Source organism: Oncorhynchus mykiss, chromosome 5 (assembly GCF_057628025.1).
Source record: "Oncorhynchus mykiss isolate SJ-2025 chromosome 5, ASM5762802v1, whole genome shotgun sequence".
Taxonomy (NCBI): Eukaryota; Metazoa; Chordata; class Actinopteri; order Salmoniformes; family Salmonidae; genus Oncorhynchus; species Oncorhynchus mykiss.
In genome coordinates, this window is record NC_143026.1 from 72,790,938 (window position 1) to 72,813,704 (window position 22,767).

Genomic DNA, 22,767 nt, shown 5'->3' on the forward strand with positions numbered 1-22,767 from the left:
ATACAATTTGATTTGACATATAAAACCCCACCCAGCAGACCGTCGACCAATCGCGTTCGTTGTCATGCCGCTTTATACAATGGGTGGGTCTTATCCTGAACGCTGATTAGTTAAAACTGCATTCCAGCCTGTGTCTATTTAAGCAACACGACCCGAGGTGGTGTGGTATATGGCCCATATATACCAAGGCTATGGGCTGTTCTTAGGCACAAAGCAACACGGAATGCCATGATATAACCTTAGCCTTGTAATATTGGCCATATACCACAAACTCCTGAGGTGCCTTATTGCTTTGCTTTATCTTGGCCAGGTCGCAATTGTAAATGAGAACTTGTTCTCAACTTGCCTACCTGGTTAAATAAAGGTGAAATAAATAAAATAAAAATTCGATCTCCAGCAGTCCCATAGTACTGAACATATTGGGAGTCTGGGTGAGACAGACCGGCAGTATTTCTCAGCCAGTCAAAATCATGAATCATGAAAAAATTAGCTCCTACAAATATTGAAATGTACATGGTTTTTAGAGTGAAGTACATTGGAAAAAGCAAAAGAAAACGGCAAGACTGAATTGGAGACAAAACAAGCAACAAACAAAGAAGATAGGCTTTGGAAAAAGTAACTTTTTAATGAAATTGTACAGTTACCTTAGCTAGCTAAATTGTTTACCAGTTGCTAAGCAGTTGCTAGGGACTCTCCTGGAAGAAGCTAGCTAGCTAACAAAGATCTAGTTAACAGAAGAAAAGAAAGACAAAATAAGGACAGAAGAAAAAGTACATCAAAGGGAAACAGTTCTCTAAAGACACAAGACAATAGTACAAGAAACAACTCTTCTATTGCGTTTATATTCTATTTCTATAGCTTCTTCAAGGTTTCCAAGATGGCGTAGCAGTCAGACGTCCTCGTCTTGTCTCGTGTATATATGTTTTGTTTCTTTTTGTCTTTTTCTATATTTTTTCTAAAAACTCAACTTCAAAACACTCTCCTGCAACCGCCTCACCAAATGTGGTGCGGATCTGTTTTTTCCCAAAACTATTATTCACCTCATATCCGAAATCCACAACAGAAGCTAGCCAGAAGTTAGCCAGCTCACTAGCTAACGTTAGTATTCAGCTAACCACGGCTATCCTTTAGCTCGGAAAGCTATCGCCAGTTTTGTACAACGCGACTGATGACATTTCTCTGATACAGGCTATAGGTTAAATGTGCACCACCAAGTCAGAACAGTAGACTAAGTTATGAGGGGAAAAGGGACCACATTTTTAGGGTGAGGCACATGGGCAACTAACAGTTTACTACACAACATACATTAGTATTACTTTCTTAGCTACAGTATACATATCTCCCTGGCATATTACATAATTTATGCAGCAGCATACAATACATTTTTGGACTCACCTTGTTGTGCTGTGCTCACTTGAACAGGAAGGTGGCACGGCGGTCCTTTGTGGGCAAATTTTGTCATCTGCCTGGCATTCTCTGGATTTATGGTGCTTTCACGACACCTGGGAACTCTGGGGGGTTGATCAGTGATCTTCAGGTTGATGCTCTAGAAGGAGCTACACCTGCACTGTGGTGAGATGGAGTGTAAAAACACACCAATCACTCATTGTGGAAGGAGAAAACATGTAAATAAGAAATCACTGCCAAACCCATATTGAAATCAGTCTCAGATGGTTGAAGGAGCAGCTCACAATGTCTATGCTGAGGAGTTCAACAGAGTTGTGCAGAGCATCTGCGACATTGTAGCCTAACAAAGTCTGTGTGTTTCACTGATTTAATGATGCTGCTTCATTTTATTTATATTATACAGCCTACTGTGTGAGTTGTGTGACTTTTTAAGTTTCTCTTTTCAAGAGGTTGTCATGACTGACAGTAAGATCACCATTATAGTATCTTGACTTTATTTCTAGCCACTCCAATTTGCTTACCGCCCCAATAGGTCCACAGACGACGCAATCACACTGCACACTGCCCTAACCCATCTGGACAAGAGGAATACCTATGTAAGAACGCTGTTCATCGACTACAGCTCAGCATTTAACACCATAGTACCCTCCAAACTTGTCATTAAGCTCGAGACCCTGGGTCTCGACCCCGCCCTGTGCAGCTGTGTCCTGGACTTTCTGACGGGCTGCCCCCAGGTGGTGAGGGTAGGAAACAACATCTCCATTCCGCTCAGCCCTGTCCTGTACTCCCTGTTCACCCATGACCGGGTGGCATGCACGCCTCCAAATCAATCATCAACTTTGCAGACAACACTACAGTGGTAGGCTTGATTACCAACAACGACGAGACGTCCTGCAGGGAGGAGGTGAGGGCCCTCATAGTGTGGTGTCAGGAAAATAACCTCACACTCAATGTCAACAAAACAAAGGAGATGATCGTGGACTTCAGGAAACAGTAGAGGGAGCACCCCCCTATCCACATCGACGGGACATTAGTGGAGAAGGTGGAAAGTTTTAAGTTCTTCGGTGTACACATCACGGACAAACTGAAATGGTCCACCCACACAGACAGTGTGATGAAGAAGGCGCAACAGCGCATCTTCAACCTCAGGAGGCTGAAGAAATTTGGCTTGTCACCAAAAACACTCACAAATTTTTACAGATGCACAATTGAGAGCATCCTGTCGGGCTGTATCACCGCCTGGTACAGCAACTGCTCCGCCCACAACCATAAGGCTCTCCAGACTGCTCCGCCCACAACGCATCACCGGGAGCAAACTACCTGCCCTCCAGGACATCTACAGCACCCGATGTCACAGGAAGGCCTAAAAAGATCATCAAGGACAACAACCCCTTGAGTCAGTACAGGTGCATCAAACATGGGGCCGAGAGACTGAAAAACAGCTTCTATCTCAAGGCCATTAGACTGTTAAACAACCATCACTAACATTGAATGGCTGCTGACAACAAACTGACTCAGATCTCTAGCCACTTTAATAATTAAATTGGATGTAATAAATGTATCACTAGTCACTTTAAACAATGCCACTTTATATAATGTTTACATACACTACATTACTCATCCCATATGTATCTACTGTACTCTATACCATCTACTGCATCTTGCCTATGTCGCACGGCCATCGCTCATCCATATATTTATATGTACATATTCTTATTCATTCCTTTACACTTGTATAATTGTTAGATTACTTGTTCGATAGATATTACTGTTCATTCAGAACTAAAAGCATTTCATTACACTTGCATTGACATCTGCTAACCATGTGTATGTGACCAATAACATTTTATTTGAAGAGGTTGTTTTATGACTGCCAATATTGTGTTGTAATGAACTACTCAATATGAACAAGGCTAAATAACTGTAGAGAGATGTGATTTGTACATAAACACTACCGGTCAAAAGTTTTAGAACACCTACTCATTCAATTGTTTTTTTGTGTTTTTAAACTATTTTCAACATTGTAGAATAACAGTGAAGACATCAGAAATAACACGTGGAATCATGTACTAACCAAAAAAAATGTTAAACAAATTGAAATATATTTGAGATTCTTCAAAAACCACCCATAGCCTAGATGACAGCTTTGCACACTCTTGGCATTCTCTCAACCAGCTTCATGATGTAGTCACCTGGAATTGTTTGGTGTCCTTCCCAAGATCTGTGCCTCGACACAATCCTGTCTCGGAGTTCTACGGACAATTCCTTCAACCTCATGGCTTGGTTTTTGCTCTGACATGCACTGTCAACTGTGGGACCTTATATTGACAGGTGTGTGCCCTTCCAAATCATCGCCAATCAATTGCATTTACCACAGGTGGACTCCTGTGTAGAAACATCTCAATCGATCAATGGAAATAGGATGTACCTGAGCTCAATTTCGGGTCTCATAGCAAAGGGTCTGAATATGTATGTAAAAAAGCTGTTTCTGTTTTTTAAACATTTCTAAAAACCCGCTTTGGCTTTGTCATTATGGGGGTATTGTGTGTAGATTGAGGAGGAAATGTTTTTTTTTCCCTTTTTAGAATAATGCTGTAACGAAATGTGGAAAAAGTGAAGGGGTCTGAATACTTTTTGAATGCACTGTATGTGTATGCAGGGCCGGCTACAGGCATAAGTGACAATCAGGAACTCAGTCGGGGTCTCAACTTATAAGTGTAAGAATAGTAGAATACACCAGGTGCAATTTTGACATTTGGTTGTGCATCGTTCAGCAGTTTTTCTTGTTATGTCAGTCACTGACAGTCACTCAATTAGCCATGTCATCTTACAATTTTTTTTCATTCGTAGTTAGCTGGCTAGACTATCTAAACTTGTAGTAATCGAGGCCGAATATTGACGGGGCACGTGCCAAGGGCCCTTACCTCCAGGTGGCCCCCATTAATTTGGTTACTGACTCTCACTCGGATATCATATTAGCATGGCATAAGTCATGGTAAAATATGTGAAATTGCAGGAACTTAGCTTTAAAACAGATAGTTTAATAAAATGTATCTCTGCCCCATTGCAAAATTAGTAGAATTGCATGAAATATGTTATAAAATGTTCACACCACCCAATGGCAAAATATGTAGAATTGCAGAAAACATGTATAAAAACTGCAACATTTTCTCTGTGCCCCATAGCAAAATGTGTAGAAATTAACCATCCAAAGGAGGGTCACTAATAATTTATGTTTTGCAGAAAGGTGGAGGGGAGAGGTTGTCCAACCAAATATTGTACTTGTTGTAGACCTGTTTCTGTCACTATACCACTTTCTCTCTCTCGCACTGTGTGCCTAAGATAATTTCCCCCTCAGGGACAAAGTTCATCCTATCCTCTCGCTCGCTCTCTCACACACAGAATAAGGGCAAAATATTGAAATGAAATCATTTACTTGCATGGTATAATACAGTATAAAAATGTAAATATCACATAAATACAATATATTTTCTGTTTTCAAACAGTTAAAGCAGTTGCAGACTACTGTTTGTGATCTAGCTGCCTTTACATCAGTTTGTGACACTTCAGGGTTGTTAATTTTGTTAAGTGCCAAAGCTGCCATTTAGAAAAGCTAGCTGATATTACTACAAAACCTGGGCTGGAGCATCTTTAACTTGACTTCATAATACACTCACGTTCATCAATTTCACATAGAATTACTTTTAGACAGTTACACTGTCGTGCATAAATACAGGTGGATATACAGGTAACTGCCAAAATAAAGGAAACACCAACATAAAGTGTTTTAATAGGATGTTGGACCACCACGAGCTGTCAGAACAGCTTCAATGTGCGTTGGCATAGATTCTACAAGTGTCTGGAACTCTATCGATGGTATCACATCCCTATCTTTAACAAGGAATTCCATAATTTGGTGTTTTGTTGATGGTGGTGGAGAACACTCTCAGGCACTGCTCCAGAATCTCCCATAAGTGTTGGGTTGAGATCTGGTCACTGAGACGGTGATAGCATATGGTTTACATAATTTTCATGCTCAACAAACCATTCAGTTCCCACTCGTGCCCTGTGGATGGGGGCATTGTCATCCTATGAGGGCATAACCATGGTAGCAAAATAATGGGCAACTTGGCCTGCCCAGAATTTTTATACATGGCCCTAAGCATAACGGGATGTCAATTGCTCAGGAACCATACCTGTGTGGATTCACCTGATTTCAATATACAATGTATTCCTCATTTACCCAAGTGTTTCCTTTATTTTGGCAGTTACCTGTATGTTTAAAAGAACTGATCTCTTAAAATCAACAACGTTTTACGAGTTAATAACACCATAGAATTATTCAAATGTAGAGTGTAAGGTAACACATACCCCTTCTAATAAGTGTTAGAAAATAATATCTGAGAAAAAGCTGATTGTGTCATAGATATACAATGCTCTGGCAACATAACAAACCACTGTACACAGTATTTGTGCTTTACTGTACATCATACTAAACAAACATTATTGTTCCCATGTGTCATATACTGTAGTTGTGCTCTGTTCAGTAGGTAAGATACATTTTGAAATGTCATGCAATTATACAAGTTCTAATACCAATCGTGTAAAGGCTGCAATCATATGCTTAGGCACTTTCCAAGGCACATTATACAGGTCCAATCTGATATTGAGTGGAAGGGATGAAAAAATGTTACAATATAAGGGACAGGAATCCTCAAGTTGAAACATATGATGATTGAAAAGGTTTGTCTTGCATGGTGTTTGGTTTTCCTGTGTCTCTAACTTAGACTGTACTTTCAAACATCATAATGAACTCAACAGCAACATCAGTGCTCTGGTATGGAAGAGGAGAAGGTGGTGACGTCTTCTGTCATCCACAGTGATTATGCCTCAATAGTAAAGCAGACCAAAAGGGTCTATGGTGTCCAAAGGCTCATTTCTCCTTGACATCAATGTTGGCGACGCCGTGAACTTGTGTGAGCTGCTTACAGTCCAGAGAAGCCACCAGTTTCCTGGATCCAGGCAGAGTAGGAACAAAGTGTTCCGTCAGAGTCACAGAGGAGCGACTGGCCACGTCACTGAGAGAGGAGATGAGAGAGACACTCAGACCTGTGCTTGTTCAGAACATAAAAGAACAGTGACAACATACGTCACACATTGTGCACCTTCAGAGTCATAAGGACTAAAGCCGTGCTTAGATGAAGCTGCAGATAATGAACAGAATTATAATTGTTTCTCACCCAACAGCGATCTGTCGAACACTCTGCAGGCCCAGCCCCTCCACACGGAACACCACTCCCTTCAGTGTGCGTGGCAGAGGGTTAGTGAAGAAAATCTCAGCCGCCATCTTTTTCCCCACCACAGCCTCCCCTACCGGCTAGGAGGGAAAAGTATAGGAAACTGTTACCACTACAGAACATCTCTGAATCATATTATCAGTAGACAATATCAGACACAGAGAAAGACAGATTATATATAGAAAGAAAAATGCTGTAGATAGGATTAATTCAGTCTGTGTAGTTTTGTCTCACCTTAATGATGAGGTCGGGGGTGCGGAGGCGGAAGCTGAACTGAGTGGCAAGGACCTGCTGTGTCTCAGTGACCCGGACTGAGAGGGTCAGCATCAGAGCAGCCTGGTCCACTAGCTGGTCCTGATAGTGCTGGTACTGAAGGATCCACTCCAAGGTCTTCACTGTTAGGAGAGGGGGACAGGAGAGGGGGACAGGACAGGACTAGGGATCAGAAACACCTGGGCATGCAATACATAACACTGTCTGACTGAACGTCACTGATGTTTTAATACAATATATTCATTGGCTCACCTTCATTGGCTAGCAGCTCCACAGGCGTTTCGTCCTTCTTGACGGTGGCCTTGAGCACGCCAGTGTAGTACATGACTGCCACCTGGCTGTGGAGGTTGATAGTGCGTGGTAGAGAACTAGCATTTCGCATGACAATGTTCAGTTCTGCATCTCCCCCCATGCGTGGCCCCTCCCCATCCATGGTCACCTCTATTGATATATCCTCAGCGATTGGAGAGGAGTAGGTATCTGGTTTGGAACCATAGCGACTGGCAGTCTCCACAGCAATGCGTTCCTCTTCTGTGCCTGATAGAAGGACAATAAAGTGGGAATTAATGCATTTTACCTTCTGGGTGCTTGCCTTGTACAGGAGTCTGCTTGTATATGTGTGTAATAAAACAATGCATGTCAGTGTTTCCACAGCTATGTGAAGCTACCTTCTGGGTGCTTGTAAAGGTGTGTGATATCGTTGCGTTCATCTGAGCCCACAGCCTTGGTGCTGATACAGTGGCCCACTGCATTCTTCTCACTGTGGATCTGGGTGAAGGTGCCATCCAGGTTCCTCTGCCAGTATATCTTATCACTGTTCACCTACAGGACAGGTACAGCAGGAAAAGAAAGGTAGAGATGGTCGAGATGGAGGACAGCTGAGACTGACAGGGGCATGTGAGGTCATCACTGTGCATCTGAGATAGACAGAAGATTATTTGTGAAACGTACCCTGCTAGCATGGAAAGCTGAGCTCAAGCAGAGAGAGGTGTGATAATTACATCTCAGGAAAGACAAAGGTAGAAAGAGGAAGACACACTAGACTAGACTGACCTCGGCAAAGATGAAGGGTGAGTCATGTTTGAGGAACACTTGTCCGTTGCGGATGGCGGTGATGGAGGCAGGGCCGCAGCGGAAGGTGCCCTGGCTGGTCTCCTGGGGGGTGGAGTCTATCGCCTGCCAGCCACCATGACCTGGTGGCAAGTCTGGACGAGCCATCCAACAGTCGTTCCACACGTGGAAGTTCCTAAAGACAGATATTATGGAGGGATGGGTTATAATTTAGATGGAATCTAGTAAATCCATATTGTAAGAGTGGTGTGTGATGACATGACTAAGATGATACACTGAATGAGATATTATGTGTATTCTACTAACCAGATGGAGTCAGTGTTGAGGTGATCTATAGACTCCAAATTCTCATTGAAGTACACGTCTGTTGTCAGGGAGACATCTGTGTCATGGGCAGAGTTGAAGTTGGACACACTACGGGAGGGAATGCCCAAACACCTCAATACTGAAAGAGATAGGATGGTGAGAGGATAGGGGTCAATGCATATCAACCTAGCACCCTCTCATAAAAGTAATTTGATTTGATCATGTACAAACACACACATACAGTAACTAACCTGTGGTAGTGACCCCAGAGAAGACCCAACACTGTCCATATCTGACTGGTATGCCTCCGTCCTTCTGGTACTTCTTCAGGATGTCCACACTGCCACTCCAGGCTGTAGGGGAAGTCCCTCCCACATACTTCCCTGACCAATTACCCTCCACGACCCCACAATCATCTGGGGAGTTGATCTGGGATGAAGGAGATTACAGGTTCACATTGGATTCAGTTTAGAGTTGGAATAAGGAGGTGCCAGTTTGGTTGGACATTGATTGGACTTAGAAGTGATGTTAGAGGTAATAGTGTGAGGTTTTTAAGACACCTTGTGTTTGCGAGGAGAACTCACCATGGCTGAAATGACTCGGACTACATTGACAGGGTCTCCCCAGCCTGAGGGGGGGGTTACACTCTTCTCCAAAACATACAGACAGGCATCCAGGATCCCCTCATCAAACTGAGAAATAGAGAGGTAGAGATGGAAGGAGAGAGAGAAGCATTGACAATGATAGAAATAAGTTAGTTGGGTCTGACTTACTCAGGCCACATTTTCCCATCACCTGACTGACAATCTTCATGTTCCTTCACCTGTCCATAGTTCCATGTTCTTGCACCAATCTGGTTCTCTGTGCCATAGTAAAGCCTGCCGACGTCATTCAGGACATACTCATTCTTCTCATCCTCATCGTCCATGTACACAGTGTCATCTGATGAAGAAAGAGAGAGCGGTCAGATTCAGTTATTCAAAAATAAAACAATTCCATCATGTCATGAGCCTGAAATAAGGGTGGATTGGACTATGGAGAGTCTCTGAGCTTACAGAAGGGTGTAAGACTAGATCTTCTGAATGACACATATTTCCTTTATTACACAAATATATGGCTTACCTGACCGGTTAGATTATGTTTCATTATACCACCCAGAGATCTATTATGTTGGGTGTGAGTATTATTTTTAAGAGTCAGTGGGCTGAGAACAGGGATAAGCTCTCTTTGTATTAACTCATTTAATCTCTCTCTCTCTCTCTCTCTCTCCTCTCACCTTCACACCAAGGGTTAAACAGCATGCGGATGTCATTCCCTGGGTCATGTGTAGATGTGACCTTGCCCTTCGGGCTATGCGTTGCCACAGTGAGCTGGTATCGGCCAATCATGGCAGTGGGCTGGGAGTTAACAGACAGCTTGATCCTGTTGCCGTCCCGTTTCACGATCTTGGCCTCCCAACGGTCATCCTCCAGCTCCTCAACCAATGGGATGATGACATGGGTGCCCTTTGCCACTGTAGGTAGGGATCCTGTCCCATAAACACACAGACATATTACTCAGCGGGATAAGAACAAAATGTGGTGTAATTCTGTGGTGCAATATCTCTTACTCCTATTTTAACTGAATTGATAATTCTTTGCAAAAAATGACATGAAGTTGCTGTCACTTGTCATGAAAAAATGTGGCAAAGTTGCCAAAAACAAGGGTTGCATATCGTAATAAAACTTTTCACAGACACACGTTAGCTCATTTCCTGTACTTAGTTATAAACCCCATCAATGTATTCCCTCCCAAAGGAGTTCTACAGTGCCTTGCAAAAGTATTCATCCCCCTTGGCGTTTTTCCTATTTTGTTGCATTACAACCTGTAATTTAAATAGATTTTTATTTGGATTTCATATAATGGACATACACAAAATAGTCAAAATTGTGAATTTTTTTTTTTTTTAACTCTGAAGATAACTCTGAAGGAGCTGCAAAGCTCCACAGCAGAGATTGGAGTATCTCTCCATAGGACCACTTTAAGCCGTACACTCTTCCAGAAAAAAGCCATTGCTTAAAGAAAAAAATAAGCAAACACGTTTGGTGGTCGCCAAAAGGCATGTGGGAGACTCCCCAAACATATGGAAGAAGGTACTCTGGTCAGATGAGACTAAAATGTATATTTTTGGCCATAAAAAAAAACACTATGTCTGGCGCAAACCCAACACCTCACATCACCCCGAGAACACCCTCCCCAGCATGGTGGTTGATTGGTGGTGGCAGCATCAATGCTGTGGGGATGTTTCTCATTGGCAGGGACTGGGAAATTGGTCAGAATTGAAGGACTGATGGATGCTGCTAAATACAGGCAAATTCTTGAGGGAAACTTGTTTCAGTCTTCTAGAGATTCGAGACTGGCACGGAGGTTCACCTTCCGGCAGGACAATGACCCTAAGCATACTGCTAAAGCAACACTCAAGTGGTTTAAGGGGAAACATTTACATGTATTGGAATGGCCTAGTCAAAGCCCAGACCTCAATTCAATTGAAAATCTGTGATATGACATAAACATTGCTGTACACCAGTGGAACCCATCCAACTTGAAGGAGCTGGAGCAGTTTTGCCTTGAATGGGCAAAACTTCCAGTGACTAGATGTGCCAAGGTTATATAGACATACCCAAAAGACTTGAAGCTGTAATTGCTGCAAAAGGTGGCTCTACAAAGTATTGTCTTTGGGGGGTGAATAGTTATGCACGCTCAAGTTCTCTTGTTTGTTTCACAATAAAACATATTTTGCATCTTCAAAGTGGTAGGCATGTTGTGTAAATCAAATTATACGAACCCCCCAAAAAATCCATGTTAATTCCAGGTTGTAAGGCAACAAAATAGGAAAAATGCCAAGGGGAGTGAATACTTACGCAAGCCACTGTATTCCAGATTGATGACCGCACCCTGCTCAGCTAGTACATAATGTTCTGAGACCATATGTTTCTTAGAGCTTGGTGAAAGCGTGGTTGTACTATGGTTATTTTGCATACAACCCTTCCCACAACTACTTTCTGGGAATGGTAAAGGACAGTTGCTTGGCTTTGGAACATTCTCAGCACATTTAAGGGACTTCACAAAAATCTGAATATTCATGGTGTTTTATTACTTTAACAGAATGTTTTCTAAAAGTTCAAACATGGCTACATTTAAACAGTTCTCTGAAATCAAATAAATCAGAGAATGTTAAGAAACAATGTTCTTCTGTGGGCATTTCAGTACTTCAGCATAACATTTCCTACAGGTTTTCTCATTGTTCTACTAATAGTCATGCTTTGAAATTGTTCAAAGAAACATAAAGAAACAACGTTCTTCTGTAGGAATTTCAGTACTTCATCATGTTTCCTACAGGTTTCCTCATGGTTCTATTTAAAGCCATGTTCTCAAATTGTTCTGAGAGCGTTAAGAAAACTGTCCATAAAACCACAATAAAACTTCTGTTATTTTAAACCAAACATTCTGTTCTCAGCATCAACAAAACTCTCTCTATCCTCTATCATGTTAAGTGTGTTCAGGTGTGTTGGCCACACCCACTAATTGGCCACACCTGATCTTAATGAGTGCATGTTTTCTTGAAATGGGGTCCCCCCACCTGGATGTCTAGGTCCTAATTGAAAGGAAAACCCAAAAACCAGCAGACACTAGGCCAGCGTTTTCCAAACTCGGCCCTGGGGACCCCAAGTTGTACACATTTTGGTTTTGGCCCTAGCATTACACAGCTGATAAAAAATAATCAAATCTTGACGACTAGTTGATTATTTGAGTCAGCAAAACCTGGGAGGCAACCCACGTCCACCTTCAGCACGCCAAAATGCGCCAGAAAGTTGCCGCAGACCGTCACCGCAGTGAGGCCCCAGTGTTCGCACCAGGGGACAGGGTCTGGCTCCCGACCCGAAACCTGCCCCTCCTACCCTGCCGGAAGCTGGGTCCGCAGTTTGTGGGGCCGGTTAAAGTCCTGAGGAGAGTGAACGAGGTGTGTTATAGGTTACAACTGCCCACTAATTACCGTATTAACCCCTCGTTCCATGTGTCTCTCCTCAGGCCCGTGGTGGCTGGCCCGCTCCAGGAGGCTGAAGTGAGTGATGTTCATCCGCCTCCTTTAGACATCGAGGGGGTCCCGGCATACTCTGTTCGATCCATATTGGATTCGAGACGTCGGGCGAGGGGCCTTCAGTACCTCGTGGACTGGGAGGGGTATGGGCCGGAGGAGAGATGCTGGGTTCCGGTGGAGGACGTGTTCCATGTTAAAAGAATTCCACCATCTCCATCCAGACCTCCCTGCACCTCGCCCTCCGGGTCGTCCCCGAGGCCGGTGTCGACGCGCGGCTAGAGCCGCTAGCTGGGTGCAGTCCTGCCACAATAGGGTGTGCTTGAAAAAACAAGTAGCGAAACTATATCTTCCTCAAACACACACACACACACCTACAGTCCACCCGCAGTACACTCATTCTAAAGCTCCATACAGAATCTGTCCTGCATGTTGCTGTTCTATAAATACCAGCATGGCGTAGATGGTGATTTACTGCCTGTCTATTAATACACTGGCTACCACCCAGCAAGCTTAAGACACATCTCCTCATACAGTATGGTACACACTCATACTCTAAGATAAAGTTTACAATCAAGAAGCTGAAAGGGCATTGTGAATTGAGTTGGTGAGCTGGTTGGTGGTTATTAAAGCTGTTTATGGTAGGCGATAGTCCTCAGTGGAAAGGGGGAATTTGAGCAGGACTGTGAGATATTCTCCTCTAAAACACTGGAGACTTGCCAACAACCACATGGATGAATCAGTTACCATGGCGATAACCACCAAAACATAGTGGAGGCACAGGGCTTCAGAGACACAAGCACACACAAAGAAGCACACACGCTCATACCCGTAAACACACAACAGCTTAAAGTTACTCTCAGAGTTCGCATGATTGATTATAAAGGGCTTGCTGTTATCATGTGCACTTATTAGCCCTAGGGATTCCCAGAAGGGGGACGACGAGGCCATTAAGTCATAGTAGCCTATCATGATTCTGCAGAATGTCTCACTGACCTGTCTTAAGCTCCAGGTGGAGTCTGTCTGTGTTGGGGTAGTAAGGTCGTGAGAGGTCAAGCCACATCATGAAGGTATTCCCCCTGCGGATGATGAGGTCATCACCATAGTAACGGTCTGTGTGATGCTCCAGGCGGTTCAGACCCGTCTTGGTTTTCATCAGGTCTATGGACCGCACTGTCAACAACAGCTCTGAGACAGGGATATAATGAAGGAAGGCCATTTTAATGTCAACCATTTTGTCACAAATGCAACAACGTCTAGCATAGTAATAATACTAGTTTTAAAAGAGTAAATTACCTTCGAGCTCACTTCCACCAGTGACTGGCTTGTCGCCATTCATCCCTGCATTGTTGTCTGTATCTGTGATGTCATCATCATCGCTCAGTCTTTGACAGCAGCAAGGACAGATCTTACGCAACCATTGTCGACACGCCCCCTCCTCTGTGTTCTCCTCCTCTGGTTCCTCCTTCTCTGGCTCATCCTTCCCCCATCCCAATGTGACTGATGGGAACCTACCCACATTAGACAGAGAGTGTCTGACTGACAGCATTTCCACAGGCATCCTGAGAATTAAAAAAAAACAGAGGAGCATGTATTGTTGTCATTTTGCTTGTGCTTGGTACTCTATCATCAATCCAGATCCATCCGATAACTTTTGAACAGATGTCGTTATAATTTGTCAATTTGCATCACAAATCAAATGTTGTGCTCTCATGAGTGCATGAAAGCTAACTAGCATCTCCTTATCATGTGTGTATGTTGTTTTCCTGTCCTATTGCTCCTTCATCTAACTCTTTCATTCTTATCCAACTTTTTCATAATCCTCTTTGTAGAGGCCTATCCAGTCACTTCTTTAGTCCCTCTGAAAGTCTTTCCCACACTCTGTCTGCATTCTTGCCTCTCACTAACTGTTGCTACATAGTGACAGATCACAGTCTCAACGAGGTAACACTGGAAGAGGGCCGGCTCATTCCTTACCTACGTGCCAATGAGGACAATCAAAGAAAGGAGTGGAGAAATGGAAGATAAATTCTAGACAGAGAAAGAAAGGAATGCTTCTTCTTCATTACTAATACACTTAACACCTCTGCCCTCAGACTGAAAAACAACTGGGAAAGGGAGAGTGAGAAAACATTACACTGATTTTGAATTCATAATAGAAATTGAGCAACTGCTGAGATGTATAAGTGGAAAAGTGGGATATAGGAAATCTAACTAAAAATGGAAATACCTAACTACTGCAACAATAACTTGAATCCTGATACAAGCGGTATGCACATGGATATGTACACATACTGTACATTCAAACACATAATATGTACACACACACAAACCATTAAAGACATACGGACACATGCTCATACATATACACAATGATAGGGTAAGAAGTACACCACCTGCCCCAGTGCCAAAAATATGAACGGGTTGAGGTCAGGATTGTACGGAATGGGAATGTGTTCCATTTGAGAATGGGTGAATGTCCAGCTTGCTGGGTGGCACTTAGCCATGTCCAGTAGACCTGCTCTGTGTTGTATCTAGCTTGTAAGTACAATATTATTACATACAGTGGACAGACGGAAAATGTACAATTAATGAATTGCCGCTAAGTGTGGAGGAGTGTACCTCAGAGCTTGAGTCACTGCAGCTAAATATTTTTTTATGACATTTTGTGAAACAAGGGAGGGCCAGAAACCACACCCCAATGCAATTGAGGAATCATTTTCACTTATCCAGAGCTGAAAGAATATGCTCACCATCTAATCTGCCAGGAGTGAATGTTTTGCCAGTGGCTGTGAGCATGTTTCAGAAGTCTGTTGGTTAGGCATGGCTAGACTGACTGATACAAAGAAAGGAGTAGACCGTTGAAGCATGAACTCTCACCTGGTAGACTTGATTACATACAGTACTGTACAGCAGTCACTGTTGATAGGGTTTGCCCTCAGGCTTGGATACAGCTACAGTAGGTGGTAGATGTGCAGTAGTGTCTAGCGTAGTAGATGTATGTATTTATATGATGAGGGTGGGACTGAAGAGAGAGGTTGAGATAGTCATGCTGTAAGTCAAGTATTTGTAGGCTGGTGAGGTGTATGCATGTGAGTGAACTCTTGCCTACAAGTGCTATATGTACTGTATATATACATATTTATATTTATATTCCAGACTTTGCTATTGCTTATTCTGAACTTTCTTAATTGCTTTATTTGGGGATTTGTGTGTATTGTTTTGTATTGTTATGTATTACTGCACTGTTGGAGCTAGAAACATAAGCATTTCGGCTGCACCTGCTATAACATCTGCAAAATCTGTGCACGACCAATAACATTTTATTTTTGAATTATTTGTTTCTTTGTTATTACCTTTCTGACATAATACTGCAGAAAACGAGCAATTAAAAATAGCAATTAAATAAGGCAGGTCACAAAATAACAGACCAATTCACTATAATGACACACAGTAAGCACTATATCATACAATAAGCACAGACAATAATCTAGCTAATTACCACACCGTTTTGTCCTTTTCCTTAGTCACCCTTTCTGTTCTGTGAAAATCTGTTTTTCTATTCTTTAAATTACAATGTTCTTCAATGTGGACAAATACATTTGTTATAACATTGGGAATCTATCTGACACTGAACAACTTGTATAGACTGCTGATAAAGCCACTAATTGATTGGCCAAACAAATTAGTTCAAGGTGCATGTTACTTTGCCAGAAGCCAATCACAGGTGAACCCCGACCAAAGACATAGTTTCATCTCCCATCCTTTTCCTCAAACTGGATGAGATGATCTGTGACTCACGGTGTGAACAGAGACATAGTGAATTGTATTTCGCAATGTGTCAAACACCACTAAGTTTAAAAACAGCAGGCTATCTGGATGAGAATGAATTGAATTCATGAATCATGATTTTAACTGTCAGACATTTACAGATATTCACTTACTTTGTAATCTATGTGTTGAGTTCTCCGACGGGTTAGTGTTTGTTGAATCCCCACTGGCAGCCGCTGACTGAACAGTCCTGTGCGCAGGTCAAAATAATATTGCCGTGGTATGCTGTGCGTGTCCTCTCTTCTTCACACTGTGTTGAACTACTTAGTACCCTCTTTGAGAGAACTTTTAAACTCAAGATTATGAGATAGACAGTAGAAACACATTCCTTGCCTCCTCATTCTCCTCCCCTAGTCCACTGATACAGTATGAAGTCAGTCAGTCTGGGCACTTTCCCCAAATTGGCCCATCCCATTTCCCATAATAGAATCAGTGCAGTGGCGTGTGTCCCGCTTAGTTGCTGACTGTAGCATTGTGTGTGCACATGTCAAACTATCTATTCAATGTCAAAATCTATACCACAAATTGCCTAACTTGTGTTGAACCTTCAAACTAAACTCTCAGCCCACCGAGGACTTTCCCTTTTAACTTTCTAAAAGTAATAGACAATCTGATACTTTAAGCAAGCCTGACACCAAAGTGAATGGCTACACACATTTCAAAACAGAAGAAAACAGTGAAAACTCCAGACAACCAGGTGACAATGATAAAAAGAGGATAAAGGGCATCTTACACACACAGGGGATATGTCATGAGACTGTTCACATGAATGCAGTCATTTAATCAGGCAGGCTTCTATGCAACATGTCTCTCTACCAATGTGCTGTCTGAACACCAGTCAAGACAAATGGTTCCAAATTTGACACCCCCCAAACACATCTCAGATATTCACTTGTGATGTCACGCTCGCATCCATGTGAGCCCCTCAGAGTTCAATTCTCCATAAATCTTGTGACCCCAAGTTGAAAGTTGCCTCTGATTAAGTTCAAACAAACCCATCCAAACACAGATGAATGCTACACTTCAAACACTGAGCAGCCATTTTCGGACATGATATGTAACCACTGCAGTTTGAAAATGAGTTAAGACATTGTTAAGACATGTTGTATTTTATATTATAAAACAGTTAGCTCTGGCTGTGCATTCTGAGAGACTGCATGGGGATACATACTGTACATGTAAAAGTTGAACATATCTGAGACATACATTTGTGATGTAAGATCCCTATGGGTCTCTTTGAGTTTAAACATAATACATTTGTATCTCAAACATAGCCCTTATCACATGATAGTGGGATATCTCATAACTTGATGCTTCACATTTCTCAACATTCATCTCAAATTATTTTGTAGAAATGTCAATTAAATTAATTTCTGTATGTCAACAGTGAGGGTAAGTATTTATCATGAATTCATATATTTAGTGGAATGGCTCTTAGGACCCAGGTTCACGTACCATGGAGATGAAACGCAAACTTATAGGCAATCATTGCCAGAATTTCCTAATGACTCAGAATGAATACAACGTGTCACTAGAATTCAACTCTACATAGATTAACCACACACTTTGTTTTTTCACTTAACTTTAACAGTTGTGGATTGTGCCAGTATACAGTGCCTTGCAAAAGTATTCGGCCCCCTTGAACTTTGCGACCTTTTGCCACATTTCAGGCTTCAAACATAAAGATATAAAACTGTATTTTTTTGTGAAGAATCAACAACAAGTGGGACACAATCATGAAGTGGAACGACATTTATTGGATATTTCAAACTTTTTTAACAAATCAAAAACTGAAAAATTGGGCGTGCAAAATTATTCAGCCCCTTAACTTTCAGTGCAGCAAACTCTCTCCAGAAGTTCAGTGAGGATCTCTGAATGATCCAATGTTGACCTAAATGACTAATGATGATAAATACAATCCACCTGTGTGTAATCAAGTCTCCATATAAATGCACCTGCACTGTGATAGTCTCAGAGGTCCGTTAAAAGCGCAGAGAGCATCATGAAGAACAAGGAACACACCAGGCAGGTCCGAGATACTGATGTGAAGAAGTTTTAAGCCGGATTTGGATACAAAAAGATTTCCCAAGCTTTAAACATCCCAAGGAGCACTGTGCAAGCGATAATATTGAAATGGAAGGAGTATCAGACCACTGCAAATCTACCAAGACCTGGCCGTCCCTCTAAACTTTCAGCTCATACAAGGAGAAGACTGATCAGAGATGCAGCCAAGAGGCCCATGATCACCCTGGATGAACTGCAGAGATCTACAGCTGAGGTGGGAGACTCTGTCCATAGGACAACAATCAGTCGTATATTGCACAAATCTGGCCTTTATGGAAGAGTGGCAAGAAGAAAGCCATTTCTTAAAGATATCCATAAAAAGTGTTGTTTAAAGTTTGCCACAAGCCACCTGGGAGACACACAAAACATGTGGAAGAAGGTGCTCTGGTCAGATGAAACCAAAATTGAACTTTTTGGCAATAATGCAAAACGTTATGTTTGGCGTAAAAGCAACACAGCTCATCACCCTGAACACACCATCCCCACTGTCAAACATGGTGGTGGCAGCATCATGGTTTGAGCCTGCTTTTCTTCAGCAGGGACAGGGAAGATGGTTAAAATTGATGGGAAGATGGATGGAGCCAAATACAGGACCATTCTGGAAGAAAACCTGATGGAGTCTGCAAAAGACCTGAGACTGGGACGGAGATTTGTCTTCCAACAAGACAATGATCCAAAACATAAAGCAAAATCTACAATGGAATGGTTCAAAAATAAACATATCCAGGTGTTAGAATGGCCAAGTCAAAGTCCAGACCTGAATCCAATCGAGAATCTGTGGAAAGAACTGAAAACTGCTGTTCACAAATCCTCTCCATCCAACCTCACTGAGCTCGAGCTGTTTTGCAAGGAGGAATGGGAAAAAATTTCAGTCTCTCGATGTGCAAAACTGATAGAGACATACCCCAAGCGACTTACAGCTGTAATCGCAGAAAAAGGTGGTGCTACAAAGTATTAACTTAAGGGGGCTGAATAATTTTGCACGCCCAATTTTTCAGTTTTTGATTTGTTAAAAAAGTTTGAAATATCCAATAAATGTCGTTCCACTTCATGATTGTGTCCCACTTGTCGTTGATTCTTCACAAAAAAATACAGTTTTATATCTTTATGTTTGAAGCCTGAAATGAGGCAAAAGGTCGCAAAGTTCAAGGGGGCCGAATACTTTCGCAAGGCACTGTATGTATATTTACCCAAATTGTTAACTTACACAATAGTGGGGGTCACTGTGAATCCATGTCCCCACACAAGTGGAATAAATGGTGGAAAAGAGACACAAAACACTTCAAAAACCACCCCTCTGCTTCTCACATCCATGCATGCCCACAAACATAGACACACACAAACATATTCTGCTGATGGTAGTATGTCGGGAATAGGGGCGTTGCCCCTAGACACTGATCTAATGTCAGTTTTCCATTTAGAATAGTTATGAATAAGGATTTGGGGGTAGGATAAGCTTATCCTAGATCTGTGTCTAAGGGAAACTTAGAATGTGCCCTGCCGTTTGCCCAATCAGATCAGGAGGTCATTGACTTAGGGCAGTAGCTTGGACAACTCAGATTGGATGTTGGCAATCTGAGTGACAGGGTTGCCACTAACATCAACGCCGGTCAGCTTCAGGCAGTAAGTCAGGGGTTGAATGTCAGAGAGTTTAGATATGGATGCATATTAAGTTAAAAGAAAATGACAACAACTCTAACAGTATTAAAAAGATTGCAATGTATTACCACAATAAAACTGATCAAAAGAGAAAGGCAAGGAGACTGTTGGTCTTCTAGGACACTTCTTCCAACTTGGGGAGATGGTACAGTCCTAATCTTCCTGGGGTCCAAACACATTAAGGCACTTATGTCACACATAAAACAAAAGATGAAATAATACATCATATAATATTATTACACCACTACAAACAGTCGGAAGTTTACATACACCTTAGCCAAATACACTTAAACTCAGTTTTTCACTATTCCTGACATTTAATCCTAGTAAATATTATTATTTTAAGAATGTGAAATGTCAGAATAATAGTAGAGAGAATGATTTATTTTAGAATTCCCAGTGGGTCAGAAGTTTACATACACTCAATTAGTATTTTGTAGCATTGCCTTTAAATTGTTTAACTTGGGTCAAATGTTTCGGGTAGCCTTCCACAAGCTCCCCACAATAAGTTGGGTGAATTTTGGCCTATTCCTCCTGACAGAGCTGGTGTAACCGAGTCAGGTTTGTAGGCCACCTTGCTCGCACACGCTTTTTCAGTTCTGCCCACAAATTTTCTATGGGATTGAGGTCGGGGCTTTGTGATGGCCACTCCAATACCTTGACTTTGTTGTACTTAAGCCATTTTGCCACAACTTTGGAAGTATGCTTGGGGTCATAGTCCATTTGGAAGACCCATTTGCAACCAATCTTTAACTTCCTGACTGATGTCTTGAGATGTTACTTCAATATATGCACATAATTTTCTCTCCTCGTGATGCCATCTATTTTGTGAAGTGTACCAGTCCCTCCTGCAGCAAAGCACCCCTACAACATGATGCTGCCACCCCCGTGCTTCATGGTTGGGATGGTGTTCTTCGGCTTGCAAGCCTCCCCCTTTTTCCTCCTAACATAACAATGGTCATTATGGCCAAACAGTTCTATTTTTGTTTCATCAGACCTGAGGACATTTCTCCAAAGAAATATGATTTTTGTCCCCATGTGCAGTTGCAAACCGTCATCTGGCTATTTTATGGAGGTTTTGCAGCAGTGGCTTCTTCCTTGCTGAGCGTCCTTTCAGGTTATGTCGATATAGGACTTGTTTTACTTTGGAAATATATACTTTTGTGCCTGTTTCCTCCAGCATCGTCACAATTACCTTTGCTGTTGTTCTGGGATTGATTTGCACTTTTCGCACCAAAGTACGTTCATCTCTAGGAGACAGAACGCGTCTCCTTCCTGAGCGGTATGACGGCTGCGTGGTGTTTATACTTGGTGTTAATATTTGTGTACTATTGTTTGTACAGACAAACGTGGTACCTTCAGGCATTTGGAAATTGCTCCCAAGGATGAACCAGACCTATGGAGGTCTACAATTTTTTGTTCTGAAGTCTTGGCTGGTATCTTTTGATTTCCCCATGATGTCAATCAAAAAGGCACTGAGTTTGAAGGTAGGCCTTGAAATACATCCACATGTACACCTCCAATTGACTCAAATGATGTCAATTAGCCTATCAGAAGCTTCTAAAGCCATGACATCATTTTCAAGCTGTTTAAAGGCACAGTCAACTTAGTGTATGTACACTTCTGACCCACTGGAATTGTAATACAGTGAATTATAAGGGAAATAATCTGTCTGTAAACAATTGTTGGAAAAATTACTTATGTCATGCAAAAAGTAGATGTCCTAACCAACTTGCCAAAACTGTAATTTGTTAACAAGAAATTTGTGGAGTGGTTGAAAAACGAGTTTTAATGACTACAACCTAAGTGTATGTAAACTCCCGACTTCAACTGTATCTACAATACAAAATGTAGAATACCACCATACAACAATATTACAATGTACGTGTGTGTAGAGTGCGTGTTCAAGTGTTTATGTGTGTATGTGTGTCTGTACCTGTGTGTGTGTGTCTCTTCACAGTACATCTCTTCAAGTTGTATTTTTATGTTTTTTTATCTGATTCTACTGCTTGTATCAGTTACCTGATGAGGAATAGAGTTCTATGTAGCCATGGCTCTATTTAGTACTGTGAGCCTCCAATGGTCTGTTCTAGACTTGGGGATTGTGAAAAGACCTCTGGTGTTATGTTTTGTTTGGTATGCATGGGTGTCCGAGCTGTGTGCTAGTAGTAAACAGACAGCTCGTTGCATTCAGCTTGTCAAAACTTCTTACTACTATACAAGTTTCCAATAGTCATAGATCGATAACAAAACCAAACATACACACTACACTCAAAGTGTGTACTTACATTTGCTCTGAGGCTCCAGCAGTTGGTTGCAGGACTGTAGTTCAGACTACAACACAGAGGTCTTTTCCATCGACAGCTCACTCATATCACAGACAGAAAAGATGCTGAGGTGTTTTTCCAATCAGTAAACAGAATGTCTGATATACCACAGAACCTTCTAAAGTGTGGACTGTTCCCGAAGAGCTCCTAGTCAGTGGCACAATCCCTACACCTACTTTCAGACAGACCTGGGAAAGATTGAGACAATTATGTGAGGTGAGGCTAGAGGGCAGTACAGAGCAAGTTTCGAAGTCTCAGTCGCACACACGCCCATCTCAGACATCTTCACACAGACAATACACATGAGCACGTTCCTAACACAGACAGTACATACGAGCATATTATCTCTGTGTACGGAGCACAGTCTCTGTGAGTGTGTTTCTCAGTCCAGTGCACAGTCAGGTTGTGTTTATTACTGATGTCACCGATAGTCCAAGAAAACTCACAGATCTGGCAC

General features: G+C 42.1%; 1 protein-coding gene across 1 annotated transcript; it reads right to left on the reverse strand.

The window, feature by feature from the left end:
- Window positions 1-4,824: 4,824 nt before the first annotated feature.
- On the reverse strand, window positions 4,825-16,880 carry LOC110524478 (protein-glutamine gamma-glutamyltransferase K). Its single transcript, XM_021604176.3, has 14 exons — window positions 16,374-16,880; window positions 13,726-13,991; window positions 13,426-13,617; window positions 9,631-9,882; window positions 9,178-9,296; window positions 8,939-9,046; window positions 8,606-8,783; window positions 8,355-8,493; window positions 8,031-8,223; window positions 7,646-7,799; window positions 7,230-7,514; window positions 6,939-7,099; window positions 6,648-6,784; window positions 4,825-6,485 (listed from the first exon to the last, which is right to left on the reverse strand). The coding sequence occupies exons 2-14, from the start codon at window positions 13,988-13,990 to the stop codon at window positions 6,341-6,343; spliced, it is 2,328 nt and encodes a 775-aa protein (XP_021459851.3). The 5' UTR covers window position 13,991; window positions 16,374-16,880; the 3' UTR covers window positions 4,825-6,340.
- Window positions 16,881-22,767: the final 5,887 nt, after the last annotated feature.

Bases quoted from the DNA above. Each gene is read 5' to 3' on its own strand.
- LOC110524478 (XM_021604176.3), bottom strand. From the start codon at position 13,990: ATGCCTGTGGAAATGCTGTCAGTCAGACACTCTCTGTCTAATGTGGGT. The intron at 8,784-8,938 runs GTGAGTTCTCCT...CCTTCATCCCAG, and splicing joins TCCGAGTCATTTCAGCCATG to ATCAACTCCCCAGATGATTG. The intron at 7,515-7,645 runs GTAGCTTCACAT...TCCTTCTATCAG, and splicing joins CCTTTACAAGCACCCAGAAG to GCACAGAAGAGGAACGCATT.